The 21742-nt window shown below is 43.2% G+C and overlaps 1 protein-coding gene across 7 annotated transcripts in view; it reads right to left on the bottom strand.

The window, feature by feature from the left end:
- The window catches only part of LOC125453166 (actin-binding protein WASF3-like), a 116561-nt gene that overhangs the window by 29797 nt on the left and 65022 nt on the right, over positions 1–21742 (bottom strand). For all 7 annotated transcript variants that reach the window (XM_059646683.1, XM_048532362.1, XM_048532363.2 and 4 more), the window contains 2 exons: positions 13119–13253; positions 7552–7705 (listed from right to left, as the gene is read on the bottom strand). In XM_059646683.1, coding sequence (XP_059502666.1) covers positions 7552–7705; positions 13119–13253 — 289 coding nt within the window. The remainder of the gene's footprint in view (positions 1–7551; positions 7706–13118; positions 13254–21742) is intronic.

Genomic DNA, 21742 nt, shown 5'->3' with positions numbered 1-21742 from the left:
TCATTTGTATTATTGACAATAAATATACATACATACCCTACTCAATATTTCGTAATGAGCGACATCTTCACTTCTCAATATTTTTTCAGATTCTTGAAAATGTGTTCAAAATTGTGTTTGAAACAACCAAGTGTTCATGAAAATTCAGAGCTAATTTTTATTGGTTTTAGGGGCAGAAGAGATAATTTTGTCTCAAATACGTAAAATTACAGTGATGAAATGATACTTCTTAGATAAAACTTCGCCCAATTAACTATGTGTTTATGAAGAAACCAAATCTAATTTGGTTTAACTTTTCCATTAATGTAGAGTCCCTTTAAAAAAAACACATTACTACTGTCTCAAATGATTTGGTGATCTGATAGTCAGCAGAACTAATAAAAGTTTAGCACAGAACAAAAAGCTATTTCACCTGAACTGACGCCTAATTCTATAGTGTTTAACCAAAATGCAGATCCTAAAAATACCGAATGCGTAAAAAGAATGACCACAGTTAGTGATATACACTAATTAAAAGTTTCAAACTGAACTGCCAACTTTAACTGAGATTTTTTTCTAAAAATTCTAATTCATTTTACAAATTAATAACTGCTTTTTTTTTAACATGGAAACTCAATTACAAAGAAAATTTGGAAGTAAAAGCCCCATCAATCAACTGTCAGATCCTGTAGTTAAAGGTAACATGGAAATAAAGGCCATGGCAGGCTTGCTAATTGAAGTGCTTTAAATAACCTGGTAATAATTTTGGCCTCATTTCTGCAGTCATTATTGTATTAATTGCAGATTTGCTATATATCCATCCATAAACATACAAAATATAATTGAACATAAAATCCAATTCATTGAGTCACACTTGCAGGCCTTTATTCCCTATGAAGTTGGGATATAATTTAATAACTATTATAACTTTTAGCAATCTGGTATCTTTTACAAGACTTCTGCTTCTAACATGGTTGTTATGATTTAGTTGAACTACAATATGGAAAAAAGTTTCACTGCCTGTGATGTAATGTTGAAAGATGGATTGAACACCCATTATCGAATCAGTTAAATTTTGGTCCATAAAGTTAGGCAGGCAGAAAGAAGCCATTTGAACTGCAATGTTAGCTCATTGGTAGAACTACACCAACTGGCTTCTTTTCCTGATCTTATCCCTTAACTTCGATACCATTGAAATCAATGGAAAGAAAACCAAATGGACTTTAGAAGTGGGTGGGTGATCCAGCTTAGTGGATTGCTTCTCATGAGATGGAGATACCACTTGAAACCTAACAATGAGAACAGTGAGTTGTAGGCAGTATTCACCATTCATTGGTAGACCTCACTGATATTAGAACTGTGCCTGGGTCAAGAAAGTTTGCTACCAAGATAACAAAGTGTGGAGCCGGATGAACACAGCAGGCCAAGCAGCATCTCAGGAGCACAAAAGCGAATGTTTTGGGCCTGGACCCTTCATCAGAGAGGGAGATGGGGAGAGGGAACTGGAATAAATAGGGAGAGAGGAGAAGGCAGACCGAAGATGGAGAGAAAAGAAGATAGGTAGAGAGGAGAGTATAGGTGAGGAGGTAGGGAGGGGATAGATCAGTCCAGGGAAGATGGGCAGGTCAAGGAGGCGGGATGAGGTGGTAGGTAGGAAATGGAGGTGCGGCCTGAGGTGGGAAGAAGGGATGGGTGAGAGGAAGAACAGGTTAGGGAAGCAGAGACAGGCTGGGCTGGTTTTGTGATGCAGTGGGGGAAGAGGAGATTTTGAAGCTTGGGAAGTCCACATTGATACCATTGGGCTGCAGGGTTCCCAAGCGGAATATGAGTTGCTGTTCTTGTAACCTTCGGGTGGCATCATTGTGGCACTGCAGGAGGCCCATGATGGACATGTCGTCTGAGGAATGGGAGGGGGAGTTAAAATGGTTCGCAAATGGGAGGTGCAGTTGTTTGTTGCGAACCGAGCGGAGGTGTTCTGTAAAGCAGTCCCCAAGCCTCCGCTTGGTTTCCCCAATGTAGAGGAAGCCACATCAGGTAGATGTGCAGGTGAAAATCTGCTTGATATGGAAGGTCATCTTGGGGCCTGGGATAGGGGTGAGGGAGGAGGTGTGGGGGCAAGTGTAGCACTTCCTGCGGTTGCAGGGGAAGGTGCCGGGTGTGGTGGGGTTGGAGGGCAGTGTGGAGCGGACAAGGGAGTCGTGGAGAGAGTGGTCTCTCTGGAAGGCAGACAAGGGTGGGGATGGAAAAATGGCTTGGGTGATGGGGTCGGATTGTAGATGGCAGAAGTGTCGGAGGATGATACGTTGTATCCAGAGGTTGGTGGGGTGGTATCTGAGAATGAGGGGGATCCTCTGGGGGCGGTTGTGGCAGGGGTGGGATGTGAGGGATGTGTTGCGGGAAATGCGGGAGACATGGTCAAGGGCGTTCTCGACCACTGCGGGGGGGATAGTTGCGGTCCTTGAAGAATGTGGACATCTGGGATGTGCGGGACTGGAATGCCTCATCCTGGGAGCAGATGCGGCGGAGGCGGAGGAATTGGGAATAGGGGATGGAATTTTTGCAGGAGGGTGGGTGGGAGGAGGTGTATTCTAGGTAGCTGTGGGAGTTAGTGGGCTTGAAATGGACATCAGTTTCTAGCTGGTTACCTGAGATGGAGACTGAGAGGTCCAGGAAGGTGAGGGATGTGTTGGAGATGGCCCAGGTGAACTTGAGGTTGGGGTGGAAGGTGTTGGTGAATTGGATGAACTGTTCGAGCTCCTCTGGGGAGCAAGAGGCGGCGCCGATACAGTCATCAATGTAATGGAGGAAGAGGTGGGGTTTGGGGCCTGTGTAAGTGCGGAAGAGGGACTGTTCCACGTAACCTACAAAGAGGCAGGCATAGCTTGGGCCCATGTGGGTACCCATGGCCACCCCCTTTGTCTGTAGGAAGAGGGAGGAATCGAAAGAGAAGTTGTTGAGGGTGAGGACAAGTTCGGCTAGGCGGATGAGGGTGTCGGTGGAGGGGGATTGGTAGGGCCTGCGGAGGGCCTTGAGGCCATCTGCATGAGGAATACAGGTGTATAGGGACTGGATGTCCATGGTGAAAATGAGGTGTTGGGGGCCAGGGAATTGGAAGTCCTGGAGGAGGTGGAGTGCGTGGGTGGTGTCACGGACGTAGGTAGGGAGTTCCTGGACCAAAGGGGAGAAAATGGAATCCAGATAGGTGGAGATGAGTTCGGTGGGACAAAAATAGGCTGAGATAATGGGTCGACCGGGACAGGCAGGTTTGTGGATTTTGGGAAGGAGATAGAAACAGGCCGTGCGGGATTGGGGAACAATGAGGTTGGAGGCTGTGGGTGGGAGGTCCCCTGAGGTGATGAGGTCATGGATGGTGTTGGAGATGATGGTTTGGTGGTTTCTTCTACATTGGGGAAACCAAGCGGAGGCCTGGGGACCGCTTCACAGAACACCTCCGCTCGGTTCGCAACAAACAACTGCACCTCCCAGTTGCGAACCATTTCAACTCCCCCTCCTATTCCTCAGACGACACATCCATCATGGGCCTCCTACAGTGCCACAAGAACAGCAACTCATATTCCGCTTGGGAACGCTGCAGCCCAATGGTATCAATGCGGACTTCACAAGCTTCAAAATCTCCCCTTCCCCCACTGCATCCCAAAACCAGTCCAGTTCTTCCCCTCCCCCCACTGCATCACAAAACCAGCCCAGCTCGTCCCCTCCCCCCACTGCATCCCAAAACCAGCCCAGCCTGTCTCCACTTCCCTAACCAGTTCTTCCTCTCACTCATCCCTTCCTCCCACCTCAGGCCGCACCTCCATTTCCTACCTACCACCTCATCCCACCTCCTTGACCTGTCCATCTTCTCTGGACTGACCTATCCCCTCCCTACCTCCTCACCTATACTCTCCGCTCTACCTATCTTCTTTTCTTTCTATCTTCGGTCCGCCTCCCCCTCTCTCCCTATTTATTCCAGTTCCCTCTCCCCATTCCCCTCTCTGATGAAAGGTCCAGGCCCGAAACGTCAGCTTTTGTGCTCCTGAGATGCTGCTTGGCCTGCTGTGTTCATCCAGCTCCACACTTTGTTATATTGGATTCTCCAGCATCTGCAGTTCCCATCATGACTGAAAGTTTGCTACCATTCTGTATTGCAGATTTTTCAGTTGACAAAAGCTTTTTCAGTTAGCTTGGTATTGAATATCCTGCACGTTATTTTCAGTAGTGACAACAAAGAAAAGCAGAGAATTCTCCATCTACGCTTGTATTAGAATATGTGCTTTTCCAATTAATTGTATTTACCTTAGACTTCAATTCCTCTTTAATTGGCAATTTTGATAACAAGAACACTGTCGCAGTATTAAGATAAAACCAGAAAACGCTGGAAATACACAGATCAGAGAAAATCTGTGGTCAGCAGTAGAGTTAATATTTCTGGTCAATGGCTATAATATTGAGATTATATGAATTGAAACAATTAAAATATTTTGCATTTAGTTAAGAAGAAGTTTATTCCTGGGTTTTATACCTGAAAAATGTTTGAAATATCTAGCTAATATCCGAAGGCTGAATGCAGCAAGGCTCATCTCTACATTAGCAATACTTTCAATAAGCTGACAGCTGAGCTCACAGCAAATAGGGTTAAAACCATCATTGTGATGGTTATTTATGCATTAATGTTGACTAATGCAGGCAGTAGACAATTCACAGAATTGGGATTCTGTTCCACTCTTCACTACAACAACATAAAGTGATTTTTTTTGTATTTGCAAAAACAAGAATGATTTACATTAATTCAGTTTGATATTTCTATGGTGAATTAATTCAATATCTATTTTTATTTACATTTGAGAAAGCATGTGAAACAAACCACTAAATTACAAAACATATAAAAGTAAATCAGTTGCCTGAAAATCTCAGTGTGCTGCACAACATACATATTGAAAAAAGCGAGTTTGGCATTTCTTTGCATTTATAGTTCAATTGTTTGAATTCAGGGATCCATGGCCAAAGTTTTAATGTTAAATTTGTACCAGAATAAAAGGGTAGTCTAAGGGACAAAGGAAATATTTTTCTTTTAAAAAATAAAGCAGCCAGTACGCTTGATAGGATGTAGACAGTCCCTAGCAAGGCTTTTTGAGGAAGTGACATTATGAGTAGGTATGAAAAATCTTATGGTCTATAATATGGTATACCTAGGCTTCCAAAACGCAGCACTTCAAAAATGCTAATTATGTTTTAAGCTTTGGAGGTGCAAGATAAAATTTCTGAACAGATGAAAAAAAAAGCAGTACTAGGAAAAAATACAGCAGGTATGTGTTGGCAAAATGATGCTGGGATAGACAATAGACAATAGGTGCTGGAGTAGGCCATTCAGCCCTTCGAACCAGCACCACCATTCATTATGATCTTGGCTGATCATCCACAATCAGTATCCTGTTTCTGCCTTATCCCCATAATCCTTGATTCCGCTATCTTTAAGAGCTCTATCCATCTGTTTCTTGAAAGTATCCAGAGAGTCTCCACTGCCTTCTGGGGTAGAGCATTCCATATATCCACCACTCTCTGGGTGAAGAAGTTTTTCCTCCACTCTGTTCTAAATGGCCTTCCCCTTATTTTTAAACTGTGTCCTCTGGTTCTGGACTCACCCATTAGCGGAAACATGCTTCCTGCCTCCAGAGTGTCCAATCCCTTAATAATCTTATACGCCTCAATCAGATCCCCTCTCATCCTTCTAAACTCAAGTCTATACAAGCCCAGTCGCTCCAATCTTTCAATATATGATAGTCCCGCCATTCCGGGAATTGACCTCGTGAACCTACGCTGCACTCCCTCAATAGCAAGAATGTCCTTCCTCAAATTTGGAGACCAGAACTGCACACAATACTCCAGGTGCGGTCTCACCAGGGGCCTGTACAGCTGCGGAAGGACATCTTTGCTCCTACACTCAATTCCTCTTGTTATGAAGGCCAGCATGCTATTAGCTTTCTTCACTGCCTGCTGTACCTGCATGCTTGCTTTCATTGACTGATGTACAAGAACACCGAGATCTCGTTGGATGGGCCTATGTGCTGAATAGAGTTCTGACAGATCCATGCAGGAACTTGTGCTTTATTTTAATTAACATTAAAGAATTTAGATTCAGAAGCTTATTGCAATAAGGTCAAATTTGCATGTAATATCACACATAGGGGTAGGATAGTTGAATCTGAAGAACTGAGCAGAAACATACAAATTGAGATAGATGAAATGTGAGAGAAAAATCTGTCACAGATAAAATATATGAACAAGTGTGAATTATTACACATTGGAGGAAAATGACATAACCATCATATTATGTTGAAATAGCTGAGAACTAAGGACAAATGAGATTTATTGATCTTAATATGTCCAAATACTGAAAAATAGTAAACAACAAATACTAAATTCATGGCAAATACCTTTGGTAGAAATACAGGAAGGCAATTATTATCTGAATGGCAATACATTAGGAAAGGTACAGGTGCACTGAGACCTGGGTGCCCTTGTCCACCAGTCACCAGGTGCTAAAAACACACAGCTCAAATGAGAGGAAATCATTCTTAAACTCTAAAACACTCTGGTCTTTTGGCAAATTCTTGTCAATAAAATACAAGGGATAAGTTATATGGAGGTTAAATCAGGGAGAGTAGAAAAAGCCTTGAAATCTTCTAAGAAAAGGCAGATCCTACAAAATTTAATACTTTCTATATGTATGAATTAGAATGATTTGATCGGCATTCCTCATGTATATCTAACCTGTGAATTCAGCTGTTTACATCAAACTTATAAAACTGTACCAAATTTCTACTGCTTATGATATTCATAATGGGATTTAGATAACCACTGCAAAATCAAAACAGAAATGCTACAGATGCTCAGCAGAGTCAATTGCAACTTGAAGGGAGACTAATATTTCATGCATAACCATCCACTAAAGTTAAAAGACTGTAGAAATTATAGATTATCCTGTTTTCAGTTTCAAACGTTTTACTTCTTTTATGTTGTAGATTATGAGCATTACTAGGCAATATGACTGGACTCATTGTGCATCTCCAGCATGTACATTTTAGTTTTACTCCTACAACCCATTTAACCATTTGTAGAAATCGTTACTGAGATTTTCAATTTAAGTTCTTCTCCCTGGTCTAACTGGGGCTTGACAATCAAGGATGAATTTATGTTTTCCTGTTCACGCCTGCCAATTTACCTTCTAAATGTTTAAAACCGTACTGCATTTCTATTAGAGTCACTGAAGTTACCAACAAATGGAATGTTATGGAAAGCTTCTGGTGATCCATGTCAAACTCAAAATGATCAAATTCAGAAGAGTCACACCAAACTCAAAACGTTAACTCTGTTTCTCTCTCCACAGATGTTGCCAGACCTGCTGAGTTTCTCTAGCATTCGCTGTGTTAGTCTCAGATTTCCAGCATCCACATTAGTTTGCTATTTTTGTAAAAATTACAGGGGCTAGGAATCAGCTGCAGTCAGATGTCCAGAAGCAGAAGTCCCATCATGCCAAAAATATATGGCAAGTTCACAAAGTAAAATTCGTACCTGTATGCTGAAAGAATGTCTAGTGGAGGTGGTCTATCACTTTGTGTATACATTTCCAGCACTGGGTTTGGAGTTGAACTCTTTGAAACAACCTGTTGGTCTTGTATTGTAGAACTTTTGAATGCTTTCCTCATGTTAATATCCTGCAAAGAAACTATACAACAAAAGATCATGTTAAAGCCTTATTTTAAACATCCAAAATTATATTCAACTAGTGCATTGCACTAATCTACTTCTTTACTGGCATTTCTTCATGGGCAAAGATCTCAGGAAGGTTGCACTCATTGTTTCCAATACTGCTGGTGGCTAGTCGGTTTCATCAGTGACCTGCAGATGCTCCCACATGCATGTGAGTGAAGTCTTGTCTCTGCCAGAGGAGACTGAATCTATCCTTCTCCTCTTTTTTCTTTCATGCTGTGAGGAGCCCTCTGTTTAGTTTGTCAAGGGACAGCTTCCTATACAACATGATCTTGGACAAAAGACAGTCAGTATTCAGGCATCATGACCTGAATCACTTCAGACCAGTTCAGAGGGAGGGCATTTATGGCTCAACTACATTGCTGTGGGTCTGGCATAGCACATTAGCCAGACCATGGCAGATTTTCTTCTCTATTTGTGAACCAAATGCTTTTTTCAACAATTGGCAATGATTTCATGGTCAGCTTTAGACTAGACTTTAATTCCAGATTTATTAATTGAATTTAAATCTCGCCATCTGCCAAGGTGGAATTCAAACCCATATCCCCAAAGCACTGGCTTGGCTCTCTAGGTTATTCATCCAGTACATTACCATTATGCCACTGCCTGCTATTTGATTTTATTTTGCTTTTATTCCCTGTCAACCATTGTTCATAGGTATGAAACAAGTATCCATAGACAGATTAAGGGGAGTCAAATTGGACTGCCCCTCAAAATAGACACGGATATAATAAAATATTATAGCTCAGAGTATGCTATAATACCCTGATCAAATTCAGAAGACGAGTCACACCAAATTCAAAACGTTAACTCTGTTTCTCTCTCCACAGATGTTGCCAGACCTGCTGAGTTTCTCTAGCATTCGCTGTATTAGCTATTAACCCACTCTTTGCCTGGAAGCCACCTGCATCATGCAGGCTGTTTAATTAAATAAACTCCACTCCACCTAACCAGTGTAGTGTTAGTGTAATCAGAGATAATGGGAACTGCAGATGCTGGAGAATCCAAGATGACACAGCAGGCCAAGCTGCATCTTAGGAGCACAAAAGCTGACGTTTCGGGCCTAGACCCTTCATCAGAGAAGGGGGATGGGGAGAGGATTCTGAAATGAATAGGGAGAGAGAGGGAGGCGGACTGGTGTTAGTGTAATGATGGTGTCCCTTCATTGGGCTCATTCATAAGGGGTCAATGTCATGACTAGCTTGTACCACTTAAAAATAGCCTGGGCCTCTTCAGGAAGAGCTACATTGTGAGTGGAACGGAACAGAAATTGATCTGGGAAAAAAGAAGAAATGGCACAATAGGAATATGGTGAGTTGCAAGCAATTTGTATGCTGCGCTGGAAGTCTTGATGGATGAGATTGAAGAAAGTAGACATATTCTGTATCAGTAGTATTTATTCCATGAGGACCACTGTTTGGAGAAATTAGGGGAACAGTTTGGGCATGGAAAGTGTGAAACTGGAGCTCTGGATGGGAATCAACTTTTCACAGGAATACAAAGATATGCTCTGAGTTCTTGGGAAACAAAACATTTCAGAATGCCATCTGGAATCGTCAGAAATATAAACAGGTTAGGGAGGCAGAGACAGGTTGGACTGGTTTTGGGATGCAGTGGGTGGAGGGGAAGAGCTGGGCTGGTTGTGTGGTGCAGTGTGGGGAGGGGACGAGCGGTGCAGTGTGGGGAGGGGACGAGCGGTGCAGTGTGGGGAGGGGACGAGCGGTGCAGAGTGGAGAGGGGACGAGCACACACAACCAGCCCAGCTCTTCCCCTCCACCCACTGCATCCCAAAACCAGTCCAACCTGTCTCTGCCTCCCTAACCTGTTCTTCCTCTCACCCATCCCTTCCTCCCACCCAAAGCCGCACCCCCATCTACCTACTAACCTCATCCCACCTCCTTGACCTGTCCGTCTTCCCTGGACTGACCTATCCCCTCCCTACCTCCCCACCTATACTCTCCTCCCCACCTATCTTCTTTTCTCTCCATCTTCGGTCCGCCTCCCCCTCTCTCCCCATTTATTCCAGAACCCTCACCCCATCCCCCTCGCTGTGAAGGGTCTAGGCCCGAAATGTCAGCTTTTGTGCTCCTGAGATGCTGCTGGGCCTGCTGTGTTCATCCAGCCTCACATTTTATTATCTTGGATTCTCCAGGATCTGCAGTTCCCATTATCATCAGGATACAGAACTGGCTCAAAGGTAGAAGACAGAGGGTGGTGGTTGAGGGGTGCTTTTCAGATTGGAGGCCTGTGACCAATGGTGTGCCAAAAGGATTGGTGCTGTGTCCACTGCATTTCGTCATTTATATAAATGATTTAGATGGGAACATAGAAGAGATGGCTAGTAAGTTTGCAGATGGCACCAAAATTGGAGGTGCAGTAGACAGCAATGAAGGTTACCTCAGAGTACAATGGGATCTTGATTCAATAGGCCAAAAGGCCGAGAAAAGTGGCAGATGGTGTTTAATGTAGATAACTGTAAGGTGCTGCATTTTGGAAAGGCAAATTCGGGCAGGACTTATACACTTAGTGGTTAGGTCCTGGGGAGTGTTGTTGAACAAAGAGACCTTGCAGTGCAGGTTCATTGTTCCTTGAAAGTATGGTCACAGGTAGATGGGATAGTGAAAAAGACATTTGATATGCTTGCTTTATTGGTTAAGCCACTTCTGGAATACTGTTTGCAGTTCTGGTCACCCTACTATAGGAAGGATATTGTGAAACTTGAAAGGGTTTAGGAAAGATTTACAAAGATGTTGCCAGGGTTTGGAGAGTTTAAGTTATAGGGAGAAGCTGATAGGCTGGGGCTATTTTCCCTCAAGGGTCAGAGGATGAGGTGTGACCTTATAGGAGGTTTACAAAATCATGAGGGGCATGGAAAGGGTAAATAGACAAGGTCTTTTTCCTGTGGTGGGTGTGTCAAAAACTAGAGAACACAGGTCTAGGGTGATTGCGGATTGATTTAAAAGGGGCTTAAGGGGTAACTTTTTCACGCAGATGGTGGTGAGTGTATGGAATGAGCTGCCAGAGGAAGTGATGGAGGCTCGTACAATTACAACATATAAAAGGTATCTGGATAGGGACATGAATAGGAAGGGTTTAGCGGGAAATGGGGCAAATGCTGGCAACTGGGACTAGATTTATATCGTATATCTGGTTGGCATGGACGATTTGAACTGGTGTCTGCTTCCTTGCTGTACACCTCGACGGCTCTATGACTGTAAGCGCAAAATGTACAGCAACAATGGATCCATACTTCTTTGAAAGTACCTTCAAAATGCAAATACCAGCGAGAACAATAAGAGTAATAGGCTTGGTGGGGTGCCACCATCTCCTAGTCCTTCTTCAAGGCATTGACTTTCTTTTTCATAAATTCCTACCTTACTTCTGGGTCGATCTTTAGCTAACTAGGTTACACAGTGCAAATGGATTAAGAAAATAGATTTAATCACATAGTGAACAGGAAATTGAGGTTACAATTTTTGATATCATACTTTGCTTCAGTGTTCAGGAGTTTTGATTAAGCTCTAGCTTCAACATGGCTTCCTCTCCATTTACTAATATAAGGATTTTGGTAATTCCCAGCAACCACATTAGTGTAACATACATCATTTCCCACTCATTTGGAATTGCTGTATATCTTTTATCAGATCAGTGTTCCCTAAGAGTTGAAGCAAAAATTTTAAGCAATAAGCTAAATGCAGCTAATTCATATTGTGAACAGGAAGGAAAGAAACCATAGTCACAGAAGAGCCATGTTGGATTATCCACATTTAGGCAATAAAGCAAACACAAGTTAACAATTATGAAACCCAAGCTTGCATCTATGCAATCATGGTTTCTAGTTTTTGGCACTGTCTGAGACTATTCAATCAAATATGATATCAGAGTGACTTTTCCAATATTTTTGGTAATATCTGTATACTTTGAACAATACCAAATTTCTAAAATACAGTGCACACACATCACAGGCATTACAATAGTTTAACAATTAAAAAAGGCAGTAAACAACAAAAGTAATATGGTAGAAATTAGAGCAAAATATTTCAAATGTTGTAAGTTTGAAATAAAAATAGCAAGTGCTGAGAATATTGAGCACATTGTAGTATCTTTGGAGAGAGAAACAAAGTTCGACATTTTAAGTCAACGACCATTTACCAAACATGAAACATTTACTTGGTTTCATTCTCCAAAACATATTTCCACTACCAAAACATTTTCAATTTCCAATATCTACTATTTTTATGAAAGGGTATAAAATAATCTTGTGTGATAACACAAAAGGGAAATTAGTGGATTGACGATCTACTATATGTGAAAATTGATGATACACGCCAGCACTTTTAAAAAGGCAGAATGGAAGGCATGTCATCTAAGGCTTGTTGGATTAATGGTCGACTTTACACCAGTGAAATTCAGGCAGAAACAAAATTTCAGGCAGATCTATTAATAGGAAGACTTTTGCAAAAAATAATTCAGAAACTACTCTTGTGGGGGTGGCTCAGTTATTAGTACTGCTGACTCTCAGCACCAGGGGCCTGAGTTTGATTCTACCCTCAATGATTGTCTGAATGGAGTTTGCACATTCTCCCTGTGTGTGCTTGGGTTTCCTCCGGATGCTCCGGTTTCCTCCCACAGTCTAAAGTTGTGCAGATTATGTGGACTGGGCATGCTGAATTGTCCATTGCATCCAGAGATGTGCAGACTAGGTGGATAAGCCATGGGAAATGCAGGGTTATGGGGACTGGGGTGGGTGTGGGTCTGAAAAATATGCTCTTCGGAGTGTCAGTATGTATTCGACGGGCAGAATGGCCTGCTTCCACACAATAGGGGTTCTATGATTCTATGACATTCTATGACAATGTGATGAATTGTCAAAGTCAAGCATGTAGAAATGATTATAACTTGTTTGTAGCCTATTTTAGAGAACATAAAGCTAAGTTAGATCAATAAGTGCTATAACACTGAATTAAAATGTAAATACACTTACATTGTGTCCTATTTACAGTTATTAGTACATTTCAGGGGTTTAGGAGTGTTAACATCTTAACTAATTATAAAGGGATATGGACCAAAAGCAGGGTATATGGAGTTAAGCCACATATTAACCATGATCACATTGAATCATGAAATAGGATCGAGGTGCTGCTTCTCCTGTTCCTATATTCTTATTTCCAGTCATTAAGAAGAAAGTAACTCATCACAGAAAAGGCATAATTTATATTATTAAGTAAAAAGATCTTCATTGTTTCTCTACAGGAATCATGGACTGATTTTAATTGAGATTCAAAAATAGGAAAGAAAATCATTAAGAATGACTTTAAGAAAATCAAATAAATCGTGACAATTATTAGCTCTAGCACTGAATTACTTACCTTCCTCCACTGTGGAGTCCAGTTGAGTAACTTTGACAGCCAAACGATCAATTCTATCTTGAAGAGAATTTGCTCGGATATGGAAGTTGTTGGCTTCATTAAACAGCTCACCAAATATATCCTCTGCATGTTTGCCTTAACAGATTGACAGAGCAAATGTTTATGAATGAAAGGGAAAAATCAATATTGTCAAATAAAGAAAACTACCACATAAAGTGGGCATGCAAAGGTTTGCATTTTGAACAAAGGAATAGCAATTCTTGTTGATACTCTCCTACTGCTCTGAGCAGCAAAATTAAGGAACAACAATTCAAGAGAAATAAAAATGACATTCTCCATTGATTACATTACACTGAATCAGTGTCCAGGTAACTCTCCCCCTCCCTGACATGTTGCAGTGTTCACAGTTCAGATTCCAACTCAGCAACTTTAAGCTGAAGCTCCTCAAGTGGATAACACTTGCTAAGCTCATCAATCTGGTAACTGGATTGCACCAATGTTTGTAAGCTCCCACACACACAAGTAGTATTGGGCAATTTATAACAAAAAAAGAAAAACATAATAGTAAAGTGGAATTAATCATGATTTGGATCCAGTTTGAAAGATATCATGCTACCAAAGCACTGCTCAATCAAAAATGCATTTATTTGCATAGTATATCACAGCCATCATAGTATTTCACTAATTTCATTGGGCATGTCTGGCAAGTTTCTGCCAAATTTTACACGCTTTCTGCTACAATCTTGGTATAAGTTGTTTAAGTGCTCTCATAATGAATAAGAAATTTACTAAATAAAAACCAAATGAACTGTGGGTACTATAAATCAGAGACAAAAATAGAAATTGCTGAAAAAGCTCAACAAGCCTGGCAGCATCTATGGACAGAAATCAGAGTTAGCATTTCAGGTTGAGCGACCCTTCCTCAGGACTGATGGTAGCTTGGAAAATGTCAGTTTACTAACTATTATATAAGCCATTCAATGACTAATACTAAAATTTGACTATAAATAAAACACTGCAGATGCCAGAGATCTGAAAAATAAAACAAAATTTTGGAGATACTAAGCAGATCTGGCAACAAATGTTTCAAGTTTTAATATTCCAAGTCAGCGATGACTCTTCAAAATTGATGATGTTATGCTGTTTACAAGATGGAAGAGAAAAACCAAAACTGTGCAGCAGAAAGAGATCCAACTGTCCATGTTCATGAAGGATACAAAGTTGACATGCATTGCACCAAGTGATTAAAAAGGCAAATGGAGTTTTGCTTTTATAGCTAAGGGATTGCAGTGTAAAAGTCGGGAAATCTTGTTACAACTACAAAGGGTACTGGTGAGGTTGCACCTGGAGTACTGCACAATTCTAATTCCCATACTTAAGAAAGCATTTTTTGGCACTGGACAGTTCAAAAGAGGTTCTCTAGACTGGTTCTTGGAGGGAAAGTGTTGACTGATCAAAAATGGCAGCTGTTGAGAAGAGATAATGGGAACTTCAGATGCTGGAGAATCCGAGATAACAAAGTGTGAAGCTGGATGAACGCAGCAGGCCAAGCAGCATCTCAGGAGCACAAAAGCTGATGTTTCAGGCCTAGACCCTTCATCAGAGAGGGGGATGGGGAGAGGGCTCTGAAATAAATAGGGAGAGAGGGGGAGGCAGACCGAAGGTGGATAGAGGAGAAGATAGGTGGAGAGGAGAGTATAGGTGGGGAGGCAGGGGGGGATACGTCAGTCCGGGGAGGATGGACAGGTCAAGGAGGCAGGATGAGGTTAGTAGGTGGGAAGTGGCGGTGTGGCTTGAGGTGGGAGGAGGGGTTAGGTGAGAGGAAGAACTGATTAGGGAGGCAGGGACGAACTGGGCTGGTTTTGGGATGCAGTGCAGGGAGGAGACGAGCTGGGCTGGTTTTAGGATGCAGTGGGGAAAGGGGAGATTTTGAAGCTTGTGAAGTCCGCATTGATACCATTGGGCTGCAGGGTTCCCAAGTGGAGTATGAGTTGCTGTTCCTGCAACCTTCGGGTGCATCGTTGTGGCACTGCAGGAGGCACAGGATGGACATGCCATCTAAGGAATGGGAGGGGGAGTTAAAATGGTTCACGACTGGGAGGTGCAGTTGTTTATTGCAAACCGAGCAGAGGTGTTCTGTAAAGTGGTCCTCAAGCCTCCGCTTGGTTTCCCCAATGTAAAGCAAGTACAATGGGTACTGTGGATACAGTACACCACATTGGCAGATGTGCAGGTGAACATCTGCTTGATATGGAAAGTCATCGTGGGGTCTGGGATGGAGGTGAGGGAGGAGGTGTGGGGGCAAGTGTAGCACTTCCTGCGGTTGCAGGGGAAGGTGCTGGGTGTGGTGGGATTGGAGGGGAGTGTGGAGCGGACAAGGGAGTCGCGGAGAGAGTGGTCTCTCCAGAAGGCAGACAAGGGAGGGGATGGAAAAATGTCTTGGGTGGTGGGGTCATATTGTAGACGGCAGAAGTGTTGGAGGATGTTGCGTTCTATAAGGAGGTTGGTGGGGTGGTATGTGAGGACTAGGGGGGGTTCTCTTTGGGCAGTTCTTGCAGGGGCGGGGTGTAAGGGATGTGTTGCAGGAAATGTGGGAGACACGGTCAAGGGCGTTCTCGACCATTGCAGGGGTAGTTGCGGTCCTTGAAGAATGCCAACATCTGGGATGTGCAGGAATGGAATACCTCATCCTGGGAGCAGATGTGGTGGAGGCGAAGGATTTGGGAATACGGGATGGAACTTTTGCAGGAGGGTGGGTGGGAGGAGGTGTATTCTAGGTAGCTGTAGGAGTCGGTGGGCTTGAAATGGACATTAATTTCTAGCTGGTTGTCTGAGATGGAGACAGAGAGGTCCAGGAAGGTGAGGGATGTGTTGGAGATGGCCCAGGTGAACCCGAGGTTGGGGTGGACAGTAAGTTGTTTCCACTAGTGAGGGAATCCCAAACTAATGAATGTCTGGACGTTCCCGCTTCAGAAAACTGTGGACATTAGGTCACTAAAAGTATTTAGACAGTAGGTAGACAGATTTTTGAAATATCACAGAGATGAGGGTTAAGTGTAGCTAGCATGAGAAAGGAGTTGAGGCCTGGGGCAGATCAGCAAAAACCTTTTAGAATCGCGGGACAAACGTGAAACATGGATATTAGTTTCTGAACTGTACTTTGTCCTACAGTGAGACAACTCTTTGGGGGCTTGTAGACAATCACACCTGTGGTTTTCTTTCCCTTGCTATTCCTTATTTCCATCCACACTGTTTCTATATCATGATCTACTGCACATATATCACTGCACACCACCATACTGATACCTTTTTTTTATTAACAATGCCACTTCACCTTTTCCTTGTTGCCAATTCTTCTGCAGCATCAACTATCTTTGAATATTGAGCTCCCAGTTCCAGTCACTCTGGAACCACGTCTCCGTAATACCTATTAAGACTTACTCATTTTTTTCCTATTTGTGTTTTTAAGGCCCAAGATACATTTATATAATTCACAAAAATACTGGTTCTCAGTTCAGATGAAGCTCGTCCCAAGGAAATACTGTCTTTTCCCAGTAATGGTACCAGCTCAACAATGAATCAGAACAAATTTCTCTCACATTTGAGCCACACATTTTCCTCTCTAAATCTTCTTTACTCTTAGCCAATTTGCTTGTGGCTATGGTGGTAATCCAGAGATTATTATTTTTATGGTTCTGCTTTATAATTTATCCCCAACTGCCGTAATACCTGAGTGGAACACCTTCCTTCATTCTATCTAAGTGTTGGTATTTATAAGCATTCTTCCCCTCTATCTCTGAGTTCCTCTCCAGCCCAGAGGAAACGTCCTGAATCTTGGCACCTGGTAGGCAACAGAGCCGTTTTGAATTCTGACTTTCATGCAGAAAACTGTATCTATTCATCTAATTACACTTCTCATTTCTCCTCCATGTGAACAGTAGGCTGAACCATGACACATTTAACTCATCCTTCCTACAATCTGTGCCTTCGTTCATGCTGGAAGCAAGAAGCTTGCACTTCTTGGACGAGAGCATTGGCTGAAGGTCCTCTGAGGCATAATTCTGGATACCCATACCTGTCCCACTCATTCACATCTTCTGTCCCTGACCACAAAGCAAATCTGATAAACAGCTGTTTCTGATCTAACACGATCGTTCCATTCTCATGTGATCTCGCGTTATAAGAAAATTGCGCAATAGCCACACTATTTAAATAATGGGGCTGGAATGCAATGTAGGTAAGGAAAGTTCATGTTCTACAAATAGCAATCTAAATTCTTCAATCATATTAAAACCAAACTGCATTGAAGAAACACACATTATATCAGAACCGTCTGTAGTTAATCCAAGGAGTGTGGCTGTCTCTTGTAGCAGTATCCAAGTAGCTCTTGCCCTTCTTGACGTGTTGTGTGTCTGCAGCCCTGACTCCAGCCCATCAATTTCAAGTTCCTCAAACAGCCAACACTTGCTGCAGACATGGTAACCGTGGATTGCAATAGCATCTACCAGTTCCCACATACCATAGCTGCAACACATTTCCTATGAGCTATTTCTATTCTATTTAACTAAGTAATTTGGATGTTAAATAATTTAAAAGTTTATTTCCTAATATTGTTGTTCAGGTTTAATAACATCTGATTTAAACTACTTGGCCAATCAAAGGAGACACAGGAAAAACAAATACTCATGAATCTCCTCCCTGTTCTTTTGTGACAAATAGAAAAGGTTGAAAGCGCTGTCTGCTGCTGGTTTTTATCTCCTTCCACTTCTGTCCTCCTCATGCAGGTCCACTCTCTCAGTCTGTTTCACAGTTATACTGACTTACCGTACATTCCTCACAGTCTCTTTCAGTCTCATCCACCTTGTTGATCAAAAGTCTGGTTAACTCAGCATTGAATATATTCAATGGCCCATCCTCAACTACTCTTTTGTGTAGAGAATTAAAAAGATCAACAATTATCCAAGAAAAAAAGCCTCACATGCATTTAAACAGGAGATCTCACTGTAGTGATTGTAATAAGATCAGCCAGCTGGACCTCATAGTTCCTAAATTAGGGCTGTTAGTCTGGTCCCATGAAGGAGTCCTGACTAATATACAAAAAAGGTGAGCGTCAGAGATATGGTACCTAACTCTGACAAGAGTAAAGCATGATCCTAAAGAAACTTGCTTGCATTTCTTACATCATGTTTGTGGTCGGGAATGATTCATTCAACCGTGTCGTTGAGGACAGGACCAAAATGTGGAAATGCTGCATTGCTTTTTCTGGGTAAATGACATCGTGGCAGATGAAAAATGAGTAGTTCTCCTGAAAGCTTGTGGAGCTGCAGCTTTTTCTGTCATTAAGCCTTGTCCCTACCCTGAACAACTTCTCCTTCAACTCCTTCCACTTCCTACAGACTAAGAGGGTGGCCATGGGAACCTGCATGGGCCCAAGCTATGTCTGCCTCTTCATAGGATATGTGGAACAGTCCCTCATCCACAGCTAGACTGGCACTATCCCCCACCTCTTCCTCCGCTATATCAATGACTGTATTAGCATTGCCTCATGCTCTCACGAGGAGCTTCAACAGTTCATCAACTTTACTAACTCCTTTCACCCTAACCTCAAGTTCACCTGGACCATGTCTGGTATCTCTCTCTCTCCTTCCTGGACCTCTCTGTCTCCATCTCTGATGACCGCTTCGAAACCAATGTCTATTTCAAGCCTATCAACTCCCACAGCTACCTAGGCTACACCTCCTCTCATCCACCTTCCTGCAAGAATGCGATCCCCAACTCCCAATTCCTCCGCTTCTGCCACATCTACTCCCAAAATGGGGCGTTCTACTTCCAAACATCCTAAATGTCCTCTTATTTCAAGGATCACAACATCCCCCCTCCAGTGGTCAAAATGCTCTTGGCCATATCTCTTACATTTCCTGCAACTCTGTCTTCCCATCCCCTCCCATAACAAAAACAAAGGCAGAATCCTGGTTGTCCTCACGTATCGTCCCACTAAACTCCAGATTCAATGTATCATTCTCCACCACTTCAGCCACCTGCAATCTGATCCCACAACCAAGGATATATTTCCCTCCACACCCCTATCTGTCTTCCATAGGGACAGTTCTCTCTGCAGCTCCCTCATCCACTCCACACTCCCGACTAGACCCACCACCTGGCACTTTTTCCTGCAACCACAGGAAGTGCTACACCTACCCTTATACCACCCCATCACATCCATCCAAGGAACCAAAAAAACCTTCCACATCAGACAAAGGATCACCTGCACATCCACGAATGTGGTCTACTGCATCTGCTGCTCCCAATGTGACCTCCTTTGCATTGGTGTGACCAAGTGGAAGCTCAGAGACTACTTTGTACAGCACGTGCACTCTGTTTGCGACAAACAACAACACGTTCCAGTCGCAAACCATTTCAACTCCCCTTCCCACTCCCCTGGATGACATATCCATCCTGGGCCTTCTCCAGTGTCAAAATAATGCCACTCGGAAACTGGAGGAGCAGCACCTCATATTCAGCCTTGGGAGCCTACAACCAATGTGGACTGTATACTGTATCCGCGGTTCCCGTTGTAGCCTCCTCTACATCGGGGAAAACAAGCGGAGGCTTGGGGGCCACTGTGCAGAACACCTATGCTCGGTTTTCACTAAACAACTGCATCTCCCAGTCGCGAACAATTTCAACTCCCCCTCGCATTCCACAGATGACATGTCCACCCTGGGCCTCCTGCAGTGCCACAATGATGCTACCCGAAGGTTGTAGGAACAGCAACTCATAATCCGCTAGGGAACCCTGCAGCCCAATGGTATCAATGTGGATTTCACAAGCTTCAAAATCTCCCCGCCCCCTACCCCATCCCAAAACCAGCCCAGCTCGTCCCTGCCTCCCTAACGTGTCCTTCCTCCCACCTATCCCCTCCTCCCATCTCAAGCCCACCCCCATCTCCTATCTACTAACCTCATCCCGCCCCCTTGACCTGTCCGTCTTCCCTGGACTGACCTATCTCCTCCCTACCTCTGCACCCACACTCACCTTTACTGGCTCCAACCCCGCCTCTTGGACCTGTCTGTCTCCTCTCCACCTATCTTCTCCTCTATCCATCTTCTATCTGCCTCCCCCTCTCTCCCTATTTATTTCAGAACCCCCTTCCCTTCTCCCATTTCTGAAGAAGGGTCTAGGCCCGAAACGTCAGCCTTCCTGCTCCTCTTTTGCTGCATGGCCTGCTGTGTTCATCCAGCTCTACACCTTGTTATGTCAAAGTGGACTTTATCAGTTTCAAAATCTCCCCACCCCTGGCCTCATCCCATGACCAACCCTCCCTCTCATCCCCACCTTCTTGATCTGACACAACATGACACAATCATCTCTCCCACCTTTCTTCTCCTCCCACCTCACTGACCAATCCGCATCACTGTCCACCTGCACTCACCTATCACCATCCCACCAAATTTCCCCAGCTCCACCCCTCCTCTCCCAATTTATTTTAGAGCACCCTTCACCTTTCCCTATTTCTGAAGAAGGGTCCCGGCGCGAAACATCAACTTTCCCGCTCATCTGATGCTTCCGGGCCCACTGTGCTCCTCCAGCTCCACTGTGTGTTATCTTTGGCTCTAGCATCGCAGTTCTTACTATCTCCCAGCCTATTCAGTCTGTCTTCATAGCTTTCTGCACTCTCTCCAGTACAATCACATCCTTCCTAGAGTATGATGCCCAGAACTGCACACAGTTCTCCAGCTGTGCCTAGCCAATGTAGTATATAGCTCCATCATAACCTCCTTTCCCTTGAGGTCAATATCTTTACCATAAAGGAAAGTGTCCTCTGAAGCACCTACACACCTGTCCCGCCGCCTTAAAGATCTATAGACATGCACATCAAGGTCCCTCTGATCCTCTGTTCTTCCACAAGTGCTACATTCAACATGTGCTTCCCTGCCTTGTTAGTCCTTCAAAAATGTCACACTTTATATTTGTCAGGATTACCTTCCCATTGCAACTATTTAGCCCATGTGACTCAGCCTTACTTTATCATCCTGTAGTCCAAGGCTTTTCTTCTCGCTATTTACAACACCTCCAAATTTTGTCTCATCTGCAAATTTACTGATCATGTCTCCCACATCTACGTCCAGATCATTAATATATTGGGGGTTCTGCTATAACGTGATAGTTGCATCCCAGTAGTAATGCTTTATAGAAAATTGTGCTATATAAATAATGGCATTTATGGGAAAAGCAGGGTTGGGTCACAAAAGACATATAACAATTATATTTTCTATATTTCTTCATCACCTGTGTGCCTTCATTCTTCTAGGTGCAGTTATAAGGACAGTTTATCAGATAGGTGTTGCTGCAGAGAGGCAATACATTTACAAATCTGATCTTGCTTTTGCAATGAATTTACAGCTGGGCTTTAAATAAGCTTGTACCACAGGAAATCCCAGCAACGGTCAGTACTGCATGAGTGTGCGAGGATGATCCAAAAGAGGCGAGCAGCTCAAATTTGTGTGAGATTGAGCCTACAGCCAGTAACCCTCCATGAAACCACACCCCATTCCGTGCCTCACCCCCACCCCAAAATTGACATGTCAGCGATTTTTAGTAAAATTCCCACCTCCCTTTAAATG

The sequence above is a fragment of the Stegostoma tigrinum genome, chromosome 6 (assembly GCF_030684315.1).
Source record: "Stegostoma tigrinum isolate sSteTig4 chromosome 6, sSteTig4.hap1, whole genome shotgun sequence".
Lineage (NCBI taxonomy): Eukaryota > Metazoa > Chordata > Chondrichthyes > Orectolobiformes > Stegostomatidae > Stegostoma > Stegostoma tigrinum.
This window is presented reverse-complemented; position numbering and strand designations above follow the sequence as displayed.